Source organism: Phocoena sinus, chromosome 7 (genome assembly GCF_008692025.1).
Source record: "Phocoena sinus isolate mPhoSin1 chromosome 7, mPhoSin1.pri, whole genome shotgun sequence".
Lineage (NCBI taxonomy): Eukaryota > Metazoa > Chordata > Mammalia > Artiodactyla > Phocoenidae > Phocoena > Phocoena sinus.
This window is the reverse complement of record NC_045769.1, coordinates 109870669-109892938: the sequence shown is the minus strand read 5'-3', so window position 1 is coordinate 109892938 and position 22270 is coordinate 109870669. Positions and strand designations below refer to the sequence as shown.

The 22270-nt window shown below is 40.6% G+C and overlaps 1 protein-coding gene across 9 annotated transcripts in view; it reads left to right on the top strand.

The window, feature by feature from the left end:
- The window catches only part of WDR33 (WD repeat domain 33), a 102037-nt gene that overhangs the window by 70173 nt on the left and 9594 nt on the right, over positions 1-22270 (top strand). For 6 of the 9 annotated variants that reach the window (XM_032636549.1, XM_032636547.1, XM_032636544.1 and 3 more), the window contains 11 exons: positions 10629-10755; positions 11985-12139; positions 12233-12311; positions 12733-12843; positions 13207-13301; positions 13516-13602; positions 13824-13963; positions 14604-14756; positions 15376-16461; positions 19605-19713; positions 21273-21380. In XM_032636549.1, the coding sequence (XP_032492440.1) occupies positions 10629-10755; positions 11985-12139; positions 12233-12311; positions 12733-12843; positions 13207-13301; positions 13516-13602; positions 13824-13963; positions 14604-14756; positions 15376-16461; positions 19605-19713; positions 21273-21380 (2250 nt within the window). The remainder of the gene's footprint in view (positions 1-10628; positions 10756-11984; positions 12140-12232; positions 12312-12732; positions 12844-13206; positions 13302-13515; positions 13603-13823; positions 13964-14603; positions 14757-15375; positions 16462-19604; positions 19714-21272; positions 21381-22270) is intronic. The other 3 variants (XM_032636545.1, XM_032636546.1, XR_004350620.1) reach the window with 2 other exon arrangements.

The window sequence follows — 22270 nt, the reverse complement described above, 5'->3', positions numbered from 1 at the left end:
ACAGGTAGAAATCACACAATGTGTTGGGAATCATGTGATATATACTTACCCCCAGCAGTGTTTAGGGGTTCACATAACCCTTTTGTTCTGGTACAGGTAAATTTCTATAATCTTGCCATTGTTACCTTCCTTTCTTCCAAGAGGTGAATAGTAGCAGATGGAGAGGGTTATATAGGGAACCACATTTACCAAAAGTGTGCAGATATACCCAAGAATAGTCTGGCAAAACTCAGAGATTCAAAGTACAGTTGATGCTCTGCATGGCCATGATTGCCGTGGGGTTAATTAATTCTACTTTGACCAAGATTATGTGTTGCTTTTATGTATCTAAACTTCAATGTAAAAAAACAGTCTCCTTAAGATGGCCAACTGGGTGAACCATATTTTTTACCTTGTTTTCAGAAGGAAGGCTTACTCTAGAAGTACCCTAAAGTATCATTATAAATGGTTTTGCTTTTTCTTTATTAGGAGTTTCAATCATGACTTCTGTTCATTCTTGGCCAAGGTACCTGCTGGCACTAACTTTATTATTAATGTCGCATAGGTACTGCACTTTCTGGTAGTCCTGCTCATTCTTTTTTTTTGTGGTACGCGGGCCTCTCACTGCTGTGGCCTCTCCCGTTGCGGAGCACGGGCTCCGGATGCGCAGGCTCAGCGGCCATGGCTCACGGGCCCAGCCGCTCCGCGGCATGTGGGATCTTCCCGGACCGGGGCACGAACCCGTGTCCCCTGCATCGGCAGGCGGACTCCCAACCACTGCACCACCAGGGAAGCCCCCTGCTCATTCTTTTAAAGGATTTTTTGGTTTTACATATTCTTTCTAATTTTTCAAGCAATGGCTATATGCTTTTCTTCTTGATCCTTTAAAAGAATATTGTGTCATCTGTATATTACTATTGAATTATGAATGTGTGCAGAAATGTTTACTAGAGAACTTTGACTATGCACGTGCTCACACACACACACACACACACACACACATACACACACACATACACATGCACACACCAGTGTACCCTTTCTTACAAAGGACTTTGTGACTGGTTTCTGCGTTGCGTGGGACCCCAGGTATCTCCCATCCCAGACAGATGGCTGAAGTGCTTTGACATATTGATTGTTAACATCCAGCAATTGGGGGAGTACAACAGCAATGAGGCTGAAAGAATATTTGGTTGTTGCATTCCTTTGCTTTAATCTGCTTTGATAAATATTCTCCAAAATAGCCTTGTACTTTTTTGAATACTTTAAATTTTTAATTGGACTCAAATTATATACTTAGTCATATATTCATAATTTTTTTCACTTTATGCCAGAAGTAGTTACATGGCATTAATCTTATGAGATGTGTGTTTAATTTCAATTTTTAACCTACTTGACAATTTCGTTTAGGTCAGCCTTTGTCAGTACCATGTAAATACATGGTACAAATAAATAGAAACCATTTTACTTGCATACGCAAATTAAATATATAAGTTAAGTAGAAGATGGGCAAATTTATGATGTGTCTACCCCCTATGCCATTTGAGTTTGTTTTTATACTGGATGCTTTTCTGACACCGTATGTTTAACTGTTTTTTATAACACTTTTCTGTGTTACCACTCAGCTCCGTCAAATCCTTACATTTTGCCATACTTATTTCTGAATTTTAAAAAGAAGTACACATCACACACATTGCAGATATGGTTAAAGGTCCCTTTAGTTGCTCTTCTCCTGCTCCAGAGGTGTCTGCTGACCTGAATTTAGGTTCATCATTGCCAGACCACATCCTAAGCTAGCATTTCAAAATTTCACAGATTGGTCTTTTGAGGGACTTGGAAGTATTCTGAGAAAAAAAAAGGCTTGCGGTCAGATTTTCACCTACAGATTTGTAACACATATTGAAAGCACTGAAGGCTCTCAGACATGAAAAGAAACTTGTCAATTTTTAAAATTCAGCATTGCCCAGCTATTTGACCGGAGAAACCCTTCACCCATGATTCTGTGCCCTGTTGTTGCTTGGAATATGCTTTGTGTAAACACTGCCTGGAGGTGTACTCTTTCCAAACTTTATTTTCCATTTAATTTTATAGTTTTTTACTAATGTAACTTTCTAGATTTAAATGACAAAGATAGTAATTACTTCCAGTTGATGTTCAGTGTTGGATCAAATTTAAAATCATTCTGCAAAAAAGGAAGGTAAAAATGTTAATAAATTGCATATTCATTGACCAACATACAAGTTGCTTATGCTCCTTAATTTTTTAAATTCTTGATTCCGCTGACCTACTGAAGTGTTTGGCTGTGGACCATGGCTACACATACCCTTTGCCTTGAACTGATCTGTTACATTTTATGTTCTTGTGGCTGGAAGTAGCTTGAGTTTGTTAATGTTTGACACACTTTCTTGAATAACAGTTCTTCAGCTGTTAATGTTGTACAAGGTGGCGCTTAAATTTTGTTTGCTTTTTTCCTTCCTGTATTAGAAAATCTTGGTGCTTTTTGTAAGCTATGTATAAAAGAAATTTTCCTTAAGATTTGTTCATATAATGGTCTGATCCAGGAAAAATAAAATGGGAAAATGGACACTATTTCTGACCTTCAAATAAAACTCTGTATCTTGATTTTCAGACTGTTCACCGAGCCTTGGGGGCATATGCATTGTCTTAAGGCAGGGCTGTTTACCTGTGTGGGATGATAGGTTCCTTAGGGTCTGGTGAGGCTGTGGAGGAGAGATGAGGTTCTTGAAAAATGCACAGGGGCACAAAGTCTACATACAATTTCACAGAGGCCAGGGAACCTCCTCGGATAAGGGAAGAGTACAAAAACAGACCTTGTTCCCTTGTTGGCTCCTAGCGTTCACTGCACTACACTTTACGATTCTGAGGTTGGAAATTATTAATCAACAGGAAGGCTCCACTTTCTACAAAAGTAAGTCTAGAGCTGTTCGCCAAACAGCTAAGGACCTAACCATCTATCCTGTTATTCTCAGAATTTTAGGGTTTATTAAGGAGTCTCTGCATTATATTTCTAGGATCTCCTTTAAAAACAACACATTAAGCATTTTGTCATTAGGAAAAATCTTACTTTTTTTTTTTTTGTTTGCATTCTGCACCTTCCTATTTCAAGCATACTCATGAACATTGTTTTTAAGAGTTTTTTTTTCTGTTTTTATTTTGTGGAGAGGGTCTCTAAAGCACCTGCATTAATTGTTTGCTGGCTTAATTTCAGTCTATATTCAGAAAACATTTATTCTACGTATTAACTTTTTTGAAAGTTACTGTACCTGGACTGTGTGATTCCACAGATACTTCCCCAGTGTTCAATTCTGTTTCATTTGGTGGTCACATATTTTAGAGGTTGAGCACCCATAATAGGAACCCAGTAAATGTTGCTATTGAGTACACTTACTTTGAATTAGTGAACAAGTGAAAGATGAATGTGTGAAAGTATAATCAAGTGGAATAAGTAAAATTACTGTTTACCTCCCCATTTGGTATAAATTCTAATGCACAATTAATGGTTGCTTTCTGCAAATAATTATGAAATAATAAGCTAAACAATTCTGGCATGTCAGACACAGGTTAATCCACAAAGCAATGCCACCAGTGTCTCAGAGATGCTAATTCTGTCACTATTCATTTAGCTAGCACCCTGAGGGAATGTTTAGCTAGCAAAGAAATGATGCAGAACTCATTGCCCTCAAAGCTTAAGCTCTGAGAGTAATCCAGTATGGTTAGATTAATTTGGAATTTCTTTGGGTGGAGTTGGGTCATGGTTGCCACATTTAACAGGACCCTGGTCTTCGAAGTCAATCTGGTTACTTCTCAGATAGTTAAAAAGTAATTCTTTTTTTTTTTTGCGGTATGTGGGCCTCTCACTGTTGCGGCCTCTCCCATTGCGGAGCACAGGCTCCGGACGCGCAGGCTCAGTGGCCATGGCTCACAGGCCCAGCCGCTCCGCGGCATGTGGGATCTTCCTGGACCGGGGCACGAACCCATGTCCCCTGCATCGACAGGCGGACTCTCACCCACTGCGCCACCAGGGAAGCCCAAAGTAATTCTTTTTTATGTGTTTATCTTTAGATTTTACCCCTAAATTCTTTTCTTGTGCAGTTCTGAGAGATGGAAAGGTGTGTAGAAGTTTGCCTTCTACACCCTCAGTTACATTTGAGCAAGCAAAATTTGATAAGTGAAACAAAACAAAAGGACCTCTTCTGCCACTTCATTTGGATGTTATATTTAGTGAGGTGAAGGGAAGATTGGAATGGGAAGAAGGCAGTCCTGGCCACCTCTGGCCACTGGCCTAAACCCTTTTAGGCCTCAGTTTTCTCTTGTAAAAATTACAAGGCTGTATAACTTTGTAGGTCTTCACTAGCTCAAGTATCAATTGAAGGTAATTTTTTTGTTGTTGCTATTCATTGTGTAACTGAGATAGGGAATAAAAATAATGTGATTATGGAAGTTCAAGGAGAAACTTTCTTTAAAATGTCTAATTACAGTCTAAATCAGTGTTGTCTAATAGGACTTCTTGAGATGATGGAAATACTCTGTGTTTATGCTGTCCAGTATGCTAGCTGTTGGTCACAGGTGGTTGTTGAGCACTTGAAATGTCACTAGTGTGACTGAGTGACCTAATTTTTAATCTAAATTAAAACACTTAAATAGCCACAGGTGGCTAATAGCTACTATGTTGAACAGTGCAGGTTAAGTTCTTAAATATTTATAAGCATTCAAAGGGAATGTCACATGTAGATTTATCATGACAGTCTTGTTTTTTATTTGATGATTTTGGCAGTTGGGATATTTTAGAATTTGGCAGTTGTACCTCCAAGCCTCAATATTGAAATCTTTCTTTAAGCATAGCCTCCATTTCTAGTTGCAGTATGGCCGAGCTACTTGTTACCTTTCCTGGGGATCCTAGAGTTTTTACTTGGTAACTCTGTGCCCACATCACTGGCTTCTTAAAGCTCTGCCATCCTACTAAGGATTGTATGTGTTTACTACAATCTACCTTTAGACTCCTGTCAGTCCCCTGCAGGGCTCCACGTTTTCCTGTGTTAGGCTTTATAGTATCTGGAGGAGGTTTGGTGGTGTTGAGAGTTGTATCTTTGTATTTTTTATGGGCTTGATTCTGAAACGTTTAAATGCCACTTTAAAAAATACTTGGTCTTTCATTGGCAAGAAGTTTTCAGTCCTAAAATCTTGAGCCATTAGCAAACTAAAATATCTAGGTCAGTAGGCCAATAAAAAACAGTTGTCACATGAATGAATTTTCCATTAAGTCTCTGTGTTAATTGCTTTAGCACTGCAGATACTACAGTCTTAAAATTTCCATGTTTGGGGGTAACAAAGAACTTTGAATGATTCTATGCTGAAATTCTGGACCTTTGAAATGGTAAAAATTGTTGTAAAGGCGTTCTTTAGGGTTAATGGTTGAAATTGATAAGCCATGTGTTTGGGACTCAGTCATTTTTCTATGAGATAATAATTTATATAAGATTAAGTTTTTATGTATAGCATGCCAGGTCACAAAACCCATGTTATCCTTGAAACTTAGTTCAGCCATAGTGAGTCCAAGAGCTTTCAACGAAAACTTTCATTCCCACTGAGGTTCTGAAGCACATCTTCCCGGGACCACAGGCACTGGTTAGTTCTGTATTGACAAACACAGGCGCTAATTGATGTCAGTCAGTCCCTTGAGTTTTGAATAGAGGGAAACCAAAGCCAGTTGACATTAAGTAAAGTAATAAAAGCGCATGTTAAAAACTTCAAGCAGTACAGAAGAGTAAATGACTTCTTCTTATTCCCATACCATTTCTTCTCCCTAAAAAACTATTAACAGCTTAAGTTTTCTTTTTTCCAAATGTGGCTAAATTACACCTTGCTTTTCTGCTTATATTATTTAGAAGTCAGGTTTATTGAGGTGTAAGTTACATACGGTAACATTTACCTTTTTTTTAGGTGTACAGTTCTATGAATTTTGACAAATATATACACCATAATCAAGATACATAACATTTCAGTTCCTTCTCACTGCTTCTTTTTTTTTTTTTTTTTTTTGCGGTACGCGGGCTTCTCACTGTTGTGGCCTCTCCCATTGAGGAGCACAGGCTCTGGACGCGCAGGCTCAGCGGCCATGGCTCACGGGCCCAGCCGCTCCGAGGCATGTGGGATCTTCCCAGACCGGGGCTCGAAGCCGTGTCCCCTGCATCGGCAGGCGGACTCTCAACCATTGCGCCACCAGGGAAGCCCTCACTGCTTCATTTTTGAAACCACCACCATAATCAAGATATAAAACACTTCTGTCACTCCAGATTCAGTTTCAGCTTCAGTTTTAACAGCCGTATAGTATTCAATTATATGGATTTATCTTAATTTTTCTAAATATCCCCTCACTGATTTATATTTAGGTTGTTTCCAGTTTTATAATTCAAACACGGTGTAATAAATACCTTTGTATATAAATCTTGGTGTGCTTTTACAGCTACAAACATAAGGTAAATTCCTAGCAGAGGGATTACAGAATTGAAGGTTGTGAGCATTTAACATTTTGATAGGGCCAAAAGCCTCCCTGCAAAGTCGTACTGATTTACTTTCCAACCAGTTACGCATAAGTGTGTCTGTAACTTATTTATACTGGGTGTCACCAAAATTAATTTTTGCTAATTTGATGGATAAGACATTACCTAGCTAAGTAACTTGCATTTTTTTTCTCATTTTAAAAACATATCAAAAAGTTCACACACACACACACAAATCTAACCCATGTTATTTATGGTTAAAACCACAGTATAACATTAGAGGAAATGTGGATAGAAAATTTTTACCTTTTTTCTCACAATCCCAATATGTTTTTCATTTCCTGCTTATTCGTATCTACATTTTTGCAAATATATGTGTACATTTTTATAGTCATTCTCATAGCATATGCACAGGTTGTGCCTCTGTCGTTTGCTTGTAAAAGTTCCCTTTATTTCATGAGCATGTTTTTCTTTGTTGCCAGAATCTTCATTGTAGTAGTTGTATGTTTCTTTTGTTTTGGGACTGTGGCACAGTTCATTTAGTCATTCCACTTCTAAAATTTTTTATACTTTTAAACTTATGAACAAGGCTTCAAATACCATATTTTAAAAATAAGAGTTTTTAAAAATCCTTGAAAATTATTTTCTTAGGATAGATTTCTATCAGTCTGATTCTTCTGGATCTAAATGTATCATATTGACATGAGAGGGTAGAATTTTATCATTTGAAATAGTTTTTGTCACTTCATTGGGAATTCAGTAACTTTTTTCCCTGGAGAAGGAAGCAGTTGCATATCAATTTGCTTCTATGCCAGCTTAATCTATTTATTCTTTTTCATGAAAAATTATGAAAATGACATATGCTGCTTGTAAAGATTTCATACAGGTAATCAATCTGTTATCTAGTAAATAAAATTTTTTAATTGAATATTTTTCTCCATAGATCATGTGTTTCAATATTTTAAAATTACCAAATAATATACAGTGAACTCTCCTTACCCTTGTTCCCAGGGTACAAGGGTACCAATTCCCCTTCTTGGTGGCAGTCAATATTATCAGATTCTTTTATATTCTTTCAGACATATTCTATGCATTTTTTTTTTTTTTTGTTGCGGTACGCGGGCCTCTCACTGTTGTGGCCTCTCCCGTTGCGGAGCACAGGCTCCAGATGCGCAGGCTCAGCGGCCGTGGCTCACGGGCCCAGTCGCTCCACGGCATGTGGAATCTTCCCGGACCGGGGCACGAACCCACGTCCCCTGCATCGGCAGGTGGACTCTCAACCACTGCGCCACCAGGGAAGCCATATTTTATGCATTTTTAAGCAAATGTATGTGTGTGCTCTGTGTATGTGTGTGTGTGTGTCTCTTTTTAAGCCACAAATGTTAGCAACCTGCACATACTTTTTTGTACATATTTTCTTAGATTATTTTATTTGTATTTAATTTTTTTAAAGTAGATAATACATGTACATTTTTCAAAAGTAAAATAATGTAAAGGCTTGAATAGTCCCTGTTCTATTTCAGTACCCTGTCTGCAATGTACCGTCCTTTGGTGAGTCTTTATGCATAGAGAAGCAAATAGGAAGGTACATATTTTTGTTTTCCTTCTGTAACTCTCAAAGTAACCTTTCACACGTAATCAGGCAGTATAGAATAGGCATTAAGAGCAGTGGCTCGGGGGCCGGTTCCCTGCATTCAGGTGTCTGCCTTACATCATCTGTATAATCGTGGGCAACTTTTTTAACCTATCTGTGCTTTGTAATCATGTAAAATGATGACTCAGTATACATTCTTTGCTTAGAATAGTACCATACATAAGGAGTATATGTGTTTGCTAGTAGTATTATTTTTATTATTAGGGACAGTGACCAATAAAATAACATCCATGAGTCAGTTCCAATCAGTTTGATGTATATTAGTGATATATATGGATATGGGTAAATTCATTTAACAGAAAGGGATGGATGGGATTTTTCACTTGTTTGAATTCTACTGAAATATTTTAGAAAACTTCCGAAAACAAAAGTGAAGCAGCTAAAATACATTTTGTTGTTCTTTTCTTATGGGTTGATAGTTTTCTTGTTTTTGCATATACTTCTTTAAACTAAGCTCAACTTTCTTTATGTAATAAAAGTGTCCCAGAGAAGGTGAGGGTAGAGGTGGCAGCTAAGAATATGAACATTTTTGCATAGTGCATCACATTTTAAAACTACTTTCTCACGCACTTTGTACTCAAATTTGGTAAAAATACATACGTATCTATACATAATATTTAATTTCAGGTGATAGTGGCCCATAAAGTTTTAAAATTCCCTGGCCATATCTTTTAAGGATAAAATTGTTAATAACATTAAAAGTTCTTAAGGCAAGCAAGGGGCTGGGGGACTGAATTATATTTCTGTCCAACTTTTCCATCCTCAGTTCTTAATAAAAAATTAAGGCAACAACGAGACCTCTTTCCCCTTTCCCACCTTCAGATCCTAGTTACAAAATAATATATTTTTATTGTAGGAAATATAAAAACAGAAGACACAGAAATAAGAATCACCTTAAAATTCCTATCCAGCTTAATATTATAACAGCTTGGTGTCTAGACTTCCTGCCTTTTTTCTCTATATAGATATGCACACACAGTCACTCGTTATTAATTTGTTTGCCTTCTACAGTGATGGCATCAGGAATGCTATACACACTGGTGTTTGTTTTTTTTAATAAACTTAGTATCATGAACATTTTAATCATGCCATTAAATTATCTATAGAATCATTTATAATAGGTGCATCATATTCCATTGAGCACATATGCCATGCTGAAATTTATTCTGTAGTATATATTTCCTACTCAGGAGCATTTAAAAATAAACTATATCGGTCAACATCGTTATATGCCAATCTTTTTGGACACCCATTGTATCCTGATGATCAATGCTGAGACGTGGAGTTTACCGGGTTGCAGGATACGTACTTTCTCCGAACTTTTAATACACGTTGCCAAGCTCCTCCAGAGAGTTGGTATCTCCCGAGCACCAGCCCTGGGATGAGCTTTAGATAAGTCCTTGCCTACTTGAGATGCGAATTTCCCTTCTGCATGGTGCACATTCACTCTCCAGCGCCTCTAGAACCATCTCTTCCTTCTTCCCTACTTCCCTATTTTTCTATTCTTCTGTATCCTTCCTGCTTCCCACCTTATACTCCGTAGAAGCTAGATTTGAGCCTGGTTAGAGAAGGAGCCGTTTCAAATGCTGTTTACCTCCCTCTTCACCTGCTTCTTAGTGCATTTGCTGTATAAAATACTCTTGAGGCTCTTTTTGTACAGCAACAAGTTTTCAAAAATCATGCTCATTTTTTTCAGTTTTGTAAATTCTGGTTTTCACTTTCGTAATTTTTAGTAACGGTTAATCTGTTGTGTTTTTGAAGCAACCTCATGCTCTAGCACAGTGTTTAAGAGAACTATCTCTATTCCTACAGACAGGGTTCAGATTCCAGCTCCTGTTATTGTTGACTAGCTTTTCTCAGGGTTTTGAGAGGATTTAAAGAGGTGCTCGATACACTGCCTATCATATAGTGAGCACTCGCTAGACTAACTTTTATTGGCATCTGACATATGTGTGAATGAAGCAGGGATTATTTTTCCCATTCTGCATTTCAGTAAATGGGATCAGAAAGATGGAATACTTTTTGTATTGTCACATCTAGAAAGTGGTGGTGTCTGAATCTGAATTTAGGACTTTTGATCTATAGGGACTACTTCAAAGCAGGAAAGCTAAAGTGAATGACAAGCATTGTTTCTAATAATTAGGACAATACATAGAAGATCATGAAAAGTTTGCACAGCTTTACAGGGGCTTCCAAAAATCTTGACCGGCCTACCAGCAAGTACGTGAGAAGGTGAGCTTAGTTCCAGGAGAAGAGGAATGGTCCCTGTGCATTGTGGCATAGGAGGAGAGGTTGCTGTACCCAAAAGTCTTCCAGACACAAAGGCCAAAGAGAGTTTGTTTTAAAAGTTTAAGATGACTGAGTACTAGGATCAAAACATTTAATAGGTTTCTCTATTTTGGTTTAAATTAGAATGGAGTCCTGTTTTAAATATCTATGCTGATTAGGTTTTTATCTTAACTTGTTTCCGACAGGGCACGGTGCTGATGTGAAGTGTGTAGACTGGCATCCAACAAAAGGGTTAGTTGTTTCAGGAAGTAAAGATAGTCAACAGCCAATCAAGTTCTGGGATCCCAAGACTGGGCAGAGTCTTGCAACACTGTAAGTGATAGGAACCCCACCTTGGTCCCTAAACCAAGGGGAGCAAAGCTGCCTGTATTCTTTACCTTTTAGCTTTCTTTTCCTCTCATGTATTCCTGAAAAAGTAGTGTAGACAACAGATGGACTTACACCTAGAGGCTTCTTATTTATTAAATATGATTTCTCTCTAAATTCCTAATAAAATAAGGCTTGATTTTTGTTCTGCCACATACATCTAAATTTAATTTGGGCGTCATGGGGGTGGGGAGGAGGTGGTTATTGCTACTCTTCTAGCTTTACTGTTTCCTCATCATAATACATTTTGTATGGAATTGATGTGTGTGCCATTTTTTTTTTAAACTTTTGGCTGCACGGGGATCATATTCCCCAACCAGGGATCGAACCCACGCCCCCTGCATTGGAAGCGCGGAGTCATAACCACTGTACCACCAGGGAAGTCCCGACATGTGTGCCATTTGTTAGACACAGCCCAGCTTTCTCCATCTCGCTACATCTACTTATACAGAAATTTTCCCTTCATATTTGAATCAGTTCTCATTTTTTATCTGAGGTATTTAGTTATGATGCAGCCACATCATAAAAAAATTTCTCTTTGAATTATCAGTAAACATTCACAGTTCTATGAGTATGTTGTTAACGTTTTTTTGACTAAGCAGCTGTATCCTGGTCCCTCTGATTGGGAATTGAGCCATACCCAGAGTGAGCTGGCTGGAGCAAGGCTGCCTTGTTGCACAGCTCCAGTGGCCACAACCAAATAGGACGCCTTGTGAATGGTGCTCCTTGGAGATGTGCAGGCCTCAGCAGTTGCAGAGTCTTTAGTTCAAATTAACCCTCAAACTATCTTGTGTCCTTTTTAAAATTGCTTTGACTTAATGAGAAAAGCTTCACTGAATTTTTAAAATTGAATGAGCTTTATCGAATATTAATTTATGTGTTCAGGTGCTTCCCCTGCTTCACAGATAAACTTTTCTATCCAGTTGAAGTTCTCCTATTTTAACTAGTTAGTGAAAGCTGTGCTTAGATAATGGACATTATTTCTTTCTGTCTTTGACCTATTTCTTTCACGTGTACTTTTAACCATGGTCCTATAATGTTACATGCTTTATTACTTCTAGGCCAAAGTTCTTGCCATCTTGACTGCCATGTGCTTTTCAAGAAAAATGGCCATTATATTGATTTATACTTGTTTTGAATTCTGACGGATTATTTTCTTGGTACTTTGTTTGTAGTCATGCCCATAAAAACACAGTAATGGAAGTGAAATTAAATCTCAATGGTAACTGGCTACTCACAGCATCACGCGACCACCTCTGTAAACTTTTCGACATCCGAAACCTGAAAGAAGAGCTTCAAGTCTTCCGAGGTCATAAGAAAGAAGCTACAGGTCAGCGGCTGTGATATGCTTCTCATTTTGACTATTACCTGTAGTGTTCTGAGATCCTAATAGTTTTGTCCTTCTCCGTGTTTTTGTTTACAGCTGTGGCCTGGCATCCTGTTCATGAAGGACTTTTTGCCAGTGGAGGGTCTGATGGTTCTTTGTTATTCTGGCATGTTGGGTATGTGGCACTTACTATGTAAAAAGTTGTAAATTTTATGAAGAGAGCACCTGAACATGAAAAAAATGATAGTGTTTTGTATTTTTTCTGAGTGTTCATATGTCCTGTATCTGTAAACCCAGTTTGGAACAGAAAACTTAGCATCTCTCTTTTTGGCTATGGAAGTCTTGAAGAGAGTAAGACCAACTTCCTTGTTTCTTGTGGTGAGGTCATTTCTGAAGCATTTCCCCTCTGAGGTACTCTGGATAAAAGACTGTATTCCTGATGACAAATCAGTACCTCTGAAACATGTGGAATTGACCAGATTTAAAGTAACAGACTTTGGTAGCTTTGTGTTGCACTAAAAGAAAATGTCTTTCTTGGTGGGGGAGGGGTTGGGTAACTTTTGTGAAAAAGACTACTTTCTGTGGTGCCATTACAGGGTAGAGAAAGAAGTGGGTGGGATGGAGATGGCCCATGAAGGAATGATTTGGAGTCTGGCTTGGCATCCTCTTGGACATATTCTCTGCTCAGGCTCAAATGACCATACTAGGTAAGCTTTATGTCAAAAATAACAAGGAATTACTGTATTTATGGAGCAGCAGGAGATAAATGTATACTTTATTCATATAGGAATGTATTAATTTGTTTTCTAACTTACTCTTAAGGACATGTTGGTAGTGGTTTATAAATACGTATATTACAGGGAGATTGGGTATTGAATATGACTTTGTTATTTGAATTTTGTTTTGCCTTCTAATTTAAAAAATGTCTTTCTACATTAAAAATGTTTAGAATAAGGCATTGTAAAACTTTGTTGTTTTTGCCAGAGGACTGCTAAGTACTGTTAAGTGCCCAGAAATACACTGAAACCATGCTCCTCTCCTCCCCCCTCCAAATACTTTTATTTTGACAGCAAATTTTGGACCCGAAACCGGCCAGGTGATAAAATGCGAGATCGATACAATCTAAACCTGTTGCCTGGAATGTCTGAAGATGGAGTGGAATACGGTGAGGTTCTTGCATGTTTATCTGTCTTTGAAATCTGATATTCTGTTATAAAAGTGTTAGGTGTTGAGAAGATTTTGCAAAATGAATTTTAAGTTTTATAGTTTATGGATTTATAAATCGCCAGCAATAATTTTCATTTTTATAAAGTGTTAATTTTATTGGCCTGATACATTTATAAAATCTCTATTGACACTGGCTGTATTCCTATGTATAGATGACCTTGAACCTAATAGCCTGGCAGTAATTCCAGGGATGGGAATACCAGAACAACTAAAATTAGCTATGGAACAAGAACAGATGGGTAAGAGAAGTTGTACCTATAAATTTTACTTTTTCTGTAATTTTACCTATTTCTTATAATCATGCTATTAAATTATGTTGAAAATGCCAAAATGATGTATGTTGATAAAAGTGATGTAAACTGCATGATATTTAGAATCTGTTCTTCCGAAAATGTGTTCATTGATGAAGTGACCACTTTCTTTTATTTCCTTGGCTAACTACTTCTCTTTATGGTTTCAGGGAAAGATGAATCAAACGAAATTGAAATGACAATTCCAGGTTTAGATTGGGGAATGGAGGAGGTGATGCAGAAGGATCAGAAAAAAGTACCTCAGAAGAAAGTTCCTTACGCAAAACCTATTCCTGCTCAGTTTCAGCAGGTGAGTAACTAGAAGTGCGCCCCTGCTCACTTGGTGGGAGACTCCGCTTGGGAAGTCTAACTGAAGTGCAGAAGTAGGTTTCTCTTGGATTATCTCATCTGTTGAAGGTATTTCTGTACTACAGACATTTTTTGAGCATTCTTCACATATTTCAGGCGTTATTAGACATAGTTCCCATGTGTTGCTTTGCAGTTAGTCCTGAGTTTGTCATGAATCTTCTCTAGGTCTTCTTTTATTCTCACCTCCTTGTTATCATTCCAAGCTATCAGAAGCAGGAAAAAAGAGACATGGAGCAGGGAGAGTATGTTGACCCTCTTCAACATATTTTGTCTGTCTTCCACTTTGTTCCCTCAACACAGAGTGCACGTGTCCTTTTGAAGAGGCAGGCAGGTGTTGCATCTTAATAACGTGTGAGATCTTGCAGCTTTTATCAACAACAGTTTCTACCTAGTGATGTGCTTGCCTGACTCCATTCCTGTGTCACTAAGAATTAGTATTAGAAATAAAGATAGTTTACCAGCTGAGCCGACTTGTATTCACCAGGTTGGAATGAGCCACTGACATGATAGAATGGCTTTCTCATTCTGTCATTATGATTTACACACTTAGAGTATACTTTAATATTCTCTTCTTTCCCAAGGCTTGGATGCAAAATAAAGTCCCAATTCCTGCCCCAAACGAGGTATTGAATGACAGAAAAGAAGACATTAAATTGGAAGAGAAGAAAAAAACACAAGCAGAAATCGAACAAGAGATGGCCACATTACAGTATACTAACCCACAGCTTCTGGAGGTGTGCGGCTCTTCTGGGGGATTTGAGATGATCTAAGAAAGTAGTGATTAGCGTTCTGTTTATTGATAGGCTCTTGAGGAGAAGGGAATGGACTCTCAGATGGGCCTGATGAGCAATATCATTGCTTATTGCTGCATTAGGAAGCTAGTTTCTAAAAGAATCGTGTTTCTTAGACTTTTAAAACCAGATCAGTCAAGCAGCAAGTAGACCTAAGTTGAACATACATTTTTTAATAGACAAGATAAAACCAACGTAGTTTTAATTTGGATTCATTTACTTATCCACGGATAAAAAATTTTTTTCTGTCAGCTCTAGAACAGGTGGTTTGTTCTTATCTTCCCTACCTTTGGCAGCTACCAAGAATGATAAAACACTAGTAAATTGTTGGGCTTTCCCTGATCAAGATGGATATAAATAGTCCTGACTGCTGTTTCCCAGCACCTAAAAAGAAGCATTCTAGAGTCTGGAAGCCTGAGTACCTTCAGAACATCTGAATAGAGGCCACTCAATACCTTATGTTTGTTTTGAGGCTCCCCTAATGAAATAAGTGATAGCAATATTGTCATCTTTAAGGGCTCTGGCATTTTTATCAGCATGCTTTTTCTTCCTTTCTTTCCAGCAACTTAAAATTGAAAGACTTGCACAGAAACAGGCTGAGCAAATTCAGCCTCCTCCTTCATCTGGCACCCCTCTCCTGGGACCCCAGCCCTTTCCAGGACAAGGTCCAATGTCTCAGATTCCTCAAGGTTTTCAACAGCCTCATCCATCTCAGCAGATGCCAATGAACATGGCTCAAATGGGGCCTCCAGGTCCACAGGGACAGTTTAGGCCCCCTGGACCCCAGGGACAAATGGGACCACAGGGTCCTCCACTGCATCAGGGAGGTGGGGGGCCACAAGGATTCATGGGACCACAAGGGCCCCAGGGCCCACCCCAGGGGTTGCCGAGGCCTCAGGACATGCATGGGCCCCAAGGAATGCAAAGGCATCCTGGACCTCATGGCCCTTTGGGACCTCAAGGACCACCTGGACCACAGGGCACTTCTGGTCCTCAAGGTCATATGGGTCCTCAGGGCCCACCTGGCCCACAAGGTCACATAGGCCCCCAAGGCCCACCTGGTCCCCAGGGTCACTTGGGCCCTCAGGGACCTGGTACTCAAGGTATGCAGGGACCACCTGGTCCCAGAGGAATGCAAGGACCTCCCCATCCTCATGGGATGCAAGGTGGGCCAGGGTCTCAAGGGATCCAAGGTCCTGTGTCTCAGGGACCTCTGATGGGATTGAATCCAAGAGGAATGCAGGGTCCTCCAGGCCCCCGAGAGAACCAGGGTCCTGCTCCCCAAGGGATGATGCTGGGCCACCCGCCTCAAGAGATGAGAGGACCTCATCCTCCAAGTGGACTGCTGGGACATGGCCCTCAGGAGATGCGAGGTCCTCAGGAGATGCGAGGCATGCAGGGGCCTCCACCCCAAGGATCAATGATGGGCCCTCCCCAGGAATTGCGAGGGCCTCCAGGCTCACAAGGTCAGCAGGGGCCGCCCCAGGGCTCTTTGGGACCTCCACCCCAGGGTGGCATGCAAGGGCCCCCTGGACCTCAGGGACAGCAGAACCCGGCAAGAGGGCCACATCCATCTCAAGGGCCAATACCATTCCAGCAGCAGAAAACAGCTCTGCTAGGTGATGGGCCCCGGGCCCCCTTCAACCAGGTATTATTTCTTTCGAACTTGTAGGCATTATACTTTGGGAAAATACACTCTGCACTGAGGTGGCACTTCCAAATGCTGAGAAAGGCAGTCACAGCTGGTATAGATGTCTCTCAAGTAGTGATGGTGGCTTGAGAATAGTAGCATCATGGCTGAAGAAAGAAATAAGAGTAATTAAGTAGATACCAAATACATCGCAATATGAATCTTTACTTCTCAACCTATGTTTTTGAATAGAGGTTCTTCCAGAAATGATGCACTCCCTCTTGAATACAGTTCATAATTGTCCCAGGGCTCCAAAAGAGCTGTGGCCCTGGGGAGGGTGAGGAGGGAGCATGGGTGGCTCTGACCCTGTCCTGCTCTGTTTTCTGGGCTATTGCCTTTGTAGGCTGGTGTTTCATGGGCTTGCCGGACAGCTGAGCCACCCCCTATCTGCCTGCTGATCTGCCTGCCGGCTCTACTGTTAAGATAGTGTGGGGTGTTTAACTCATGAGTATACTGTAGACTGTGATCTCACTATTTTCATTTCAGTGAATGCTTTTAGAGATCTCTTTTGAGTCCAGAATTGTGCATTTTCAAATGGTGACCCTTTGGATGAAGTTCCGTTCAAGTTGTTTTTTTTAGCTCACATATAAAAGTGTTTACAGGAGGGAGTATTTCTGTAGAAATTTTCTTGGCCCTTTTTAGAGGATTCTGTTATTGTCAACCAAGTTTTTCTACCCATTCTCTGAGCTGTGCTTGAGAGGTGGTATGATGAGAGTTCAGTTTGCTTGGGCTGAATTACAGAAGACTGCATGGGCGTGAGTGGATTGAACACTGTCTGGCTCTGTGGTGTTTACATTTTTCTGAATTTCATAGTCTGAAAGCGTTATTTGGGTATGAACAACTGGGTTTGTGTCCTTGAAGTCAGTCGTGGACCAAAAGGAAGTGAGTGACTGAGTGAGCTGGTGTTGCAAGGCACTCAATTCCTGTGGAAGAGGGCCTGCTGTGGATGCTGTGTGTAGAACACACAACACCTCAGAGAGTCTGTAATGGGAAGGTGACCATTGGATTCAACTGAATTAAAATAACTAGATTATATGTTCCTCTTCAGCACATCTTCCAGAACTTAAAAATGTCATACCAATGAAGAATCTGATGGCATTTGAGTTTATTTCCAGAACTTACTGGGCACTTTCAGAGTTTAGGATGTTTAATAAATCTAGGTTTACCTTCCAGAACTGTCCTAAGACTTAAAAGTTATATATGTTTTATTAATACAGAGTATATTTGTGTGTGTTTATAATATTTACCTACCTAACCTTATGTTAGTGAATGAACAGTTTTCATTTTGGAGGATAAAAACATAATGAACTTTAGCTATCACCTTGTGACTGAAATTATATAAACATGTCATATTCCGGAGGACAGGTTTGTTGGGGACAATTTAATAAGTTTTTATTGTATCATATAGTAAAAGATTTTACACATGAAAAGCAAAGTGGCTCTAAAAATTTAATTGACCTATAGAAATATTGGTGGCATGAGAATGGAGGATTAATATAGGGCATTTCACATCTCAGAAGTCTGATAAAAAGCTTTGCTTGTATTTCTTTTTCTTTTTTTTTTGCTTATATTTCTTACACTGATATCTTTCTTCACTTTGACCAGGTCAGCTATTTATTTATTTATTTATTTATTTATTATTTTTGGCTGCCTTGGGTCTTTGTTGCTGTGTGCAGGCTTTCTCTAGCTGCAGCGAGCGGGGGCTACTCCTTGTTGCGGTGTGCGGGCTTCTCATTGAGGTGGCTTCTCTTGTTGCGGAGCACGGGCTCCAGGAGCGCGGGCTTCAGTAGTTGTGGCACGTGGGCTCAGTACTTGTGGCTCGCGGGCTCTAGAGCACAGGCTTAGCAGTTGTGGTGAGGGCTTAGCTGCTCTGTGGCATGTGGGATCCTTGCAGACCACGGCTCGGACCCATGTCCCCTGCATTGGCAGGTGGATTCTTAACCACTGAGCCACCAGCGAAGTCCCCCAGGTCAGTTATTTAAACCAGTTGTTTTAACCAGTTGGTTAAATTTAATGGAATTGCCTTCAGGTGTTACAGTGATAGCATGAAAGATGTTGATAAGAGCTGCCCTTGAATAAAAGGGACAAGAAACAAAGGAATATGGAAATTACTGGTATTGACTTAATGATGGCAATTTAACTGCAGTGCTGTAAATGAGTCCTATCAACGCTGCTCTTTCTTGTAGCTAGTTTGGAATGTGAAAGCACTTTTGCTACTGATGGTTTTGAAACTCTGCTATTCTCATGGTAGGTCCAGTCACTAAACGCATTTTTTATATGAAGGAATGACTAGATATATATTTGATTATTTGATTGTCAAGAGACCAGATCCAAGGTCACTGGGCAGTGTGGCGAATCTGAATTTAGACATGGCTAGATAAAAATACAGAATATTAGGACTGGGGACAAGCTGGGGTTGCAGAGCAAGGAGGTTAAGAGGATCAGAGCAGTAGGTTTGCATCAGACAGAAGCTGCAAGAACCCACGAACCCATGTCCCGAACCCATGTCCCGGGTAACATAGCTGGGAATGCGCAGTGGGTGCTGAGCATGGGGGAGTTAGACAGTAGAGGTTAGGGAGTGAAAGGAGAAAGCAGTGAGTGAACACCTTGCTCATCAGGAACCCCTTTCTTACTCTCCTGCTCCCCGCCTTTTAAACCTGGCCATCACCTCTTGAGAGGATGGATATTTTCTATAGCTGGAAAGGGGTCATGGATGCGAGAGCAGAGTTTACCTGTCCTGGCGGGTTTCCAAGCCTTTACTTTTGCTAGAAGTTCCGCCTGTGTGCAGAGTGTTGTTGTTTTATGTTATGATTTCTGACTTTCCACTGAGGTTCTTGCTTGGCATTACAAGTAAAGATTTAGCTTTAAATAAAACTTATCAGCAGGTTTAAAATACAAGTGTTTCCTTTTATTATGGTCAGAGAAGTATCTCCTTTCCCCCAATTTAATGACAATTTTGCTATGATGTCACTAGGTATATATTTACTCCTGGAAGCTTTGGGGTAACCTAGTGTTTTTATCTTGTCACATTATGATACAATTGCTGTTCATGAAGCACAAGCCTTTGATTTCACACCCCCGCTTTAAAAACATCTTTTCAGGAAGGACAGAACGCAGGCCCCCCACCCTTGATACCAGGCCTAGGGCAGCAGGGAGCACAAGGTCGCATCCCTCCTCTTAATCCTGGACAAGGACCTGGCCCTAACAAAGGTAAATATCTGCTTGGCTGAATAAGAGATTATATTCTATCTCCTTTGGGTAAATCTTAACAATAGTTTTACTGGTAAGTAACTGATAGAATGGTCATTTGAACCTCTAGGAAAAATAAGAGCGTAGTCAATTCAGGTAATAGCTTTGTCTTATGTTGTTTTCGTAGATTTGCTTTAGTTAGCCCAAATTCTGCCCAGAGGAAACAGCTGCTTACTACCAGAAGTGGGCGGTGAAACTCCTTGGACAACCACCAAGAGCAGGGCCTGGGCCACAGGCCGGCCTTGCTCATCTCCTGGGAATGGGAGTGGTTCCTGTGCTAACTGAATGCAAGCGTATGTTTTTAGCGTCCCAGAGAGCTGAACTGGCTCAGTTTAAATTTTTGATGGGATAAAGAATTCAGAGATTTTGACGATATTTTTTTTATTTTATTTTTTTTTCTTGCGCTACGCGGGCCTCTCACTGCTGCGGCCTCTCCCGTTGCGGAGCACAGGCTCCGGACGCGCAGGCTCAGCGGCCATGGCTCACAGGCCCAGCCGCTCCGCGGCATGTGGGATCCTCCCGGACCGGGGCATGAACCCGTGTACCCCGCATCGGCAGGCGGACTCTCAACCACTGCGCCACCAGGGAAGCCCTGATGGTGTTTTTAATATCACCCCCTCCTCCCCTCAAATTGTGTCATATACTGAATTCTTTAGCTGGTTACATTGTTCTGTCCCTTTGAAAAGAAGAAAGCCATGTACCAGTGTGTTGTGCCTCAGGCTGTTGATGATATGAAAAGCACAGAGATGAGAATTGTCAGTGTTGAGATGTGAGGCTCTGTGGAAGTTGTGGAAGTTGAGTCACCCCTAAGGGTTGGAAGGGGGCACACGCAGGAGCTGCAGTCCCTGCTTTGCGAGGTGTTCAGCTCTCACACCTCCAGGAAGAGCTGGAGTGGGACTGTGGTGAGTGGGCAGCTCCTGGGTGGAGAGTTAGAGGGTGGGACCGGGAGGGAGTGCGGGTGGATGGAGTTGTACGTTCAGTGCGCCTTTTCACGGGGGAACAAGCCAGAGAATCGTGAGCATTGTGGACACGTCACTACAAAGAACTAGACCCCTTTTAATTTTTAATTGGCTAAGCCCACAGCACCTTGTGGTACATGTTAGGTTTCTTGCCCCCATTTGATTAGATTAAGAAAAGTCCTTGTCAGCATTTTCAGCCCTAGGACTTTGGGAATTTAAAGCTTAGTCCTGAATTTACGTGAGTCACTAGAGGTAGGAAAGGGAGAGGTAAAGGAATTAGGAGAATGTTTATTTTAGTCTCATCCTATGGAAGCCGTGGCCAACAGGGAAAAAGAGAAAGAAAGCATCAAGAACCAATTCTGGATTTGGGGACCCTAAGAAAAGAAGTCTGTTTCCCACAAGGTACAGCCATCAGCAAACCGAGAGCCTGCCTCTCTCCCTCTCCCCCACCTTGTGTCTGTCTCCACCTACTTCCCTCTCCTCCTTGCTCTTCCCCTTTTCTCTTCACCACCCCCACCCCCACCCCACCCCCATCTCTCTCTTCCTCCTTTCTCCTCCCAGGGACCAAAGGGAGAAGGGAGAGCCGAGAAAGTGGCCCTGCCGGCCCCCACTGGATTAACCAGCGCCACCGCCCGTCACCAGGGGCCACATCCCTTCTGATTTGTAGTGGTGGGTTTCTTTCTTTGGAGGAGCCAGGGTACTTTTAAGCAGATAGAGGTAATGGGAGGATTATTATTCATAGGTAAGTTCGAATGGAATGTGTTCAGCTTCCTCAGGTCAAACGTCTGCTGTGTCTGAGGTCACACGAAGTCCAAGCAACATGAAGGCAGAGAAGGAGCCATTAGCTGCAGGGTCACACTGGGAAGTGAGGGGCTGTTTACCAGGAGGAAAGACGCCTGGGGTATTTGAACAAAAAGGCAACTTCGAAGGTGCTTTCCTCAGCGTGGAGAGGACTGGTTTAATGGAAGGAAAGAAGGGAAGGTAGAGGGGACAGAGAAAGCTTGAAAGAAGAGAGAGTCCTTCTCATGGTGTATTTTTATACTAAGATTTCCAAGTATTTTAAACATGTTGAATGGTGAGGAGGAATTGAAATGGCCAAGAGAAATGCGTAAAAATGAGAGAGGAAGGCTGTTAGAAGGGTAAGGATTATGGCCGACTGTGCTGTAAGGAAGGGAAGTTCGTCTTGATTGCCAGGGAAAAGCAGTAAAAGGCATGAGCTGGGCAAGTGGAGGAATTTCATTTTTAAAAGTTAGTTGTTTTAGAAGCAAGAGTGTCCCTTTGCCGTCTACTTTAAAAAATATATTTGATTTAAAGTATATGTTGACAGAAAATAGGTGTACATTTACAATGGCTGCAATAATCATTCAGTAGCCAGGAAAACAAATCCCTTCAGACTAAACTCAGAGTAATTGACCTCTTTCCATTTTTATTCAGTACTCTGAATATATTACATATATTAAAATATTTTTAAAAAAATCTTTAGTGGGTTTCCAAGCTCTTATCTGCGAAGAATGGTGATGATATTATAGACGAGGGATATCATTCATAGAAAGGGACAG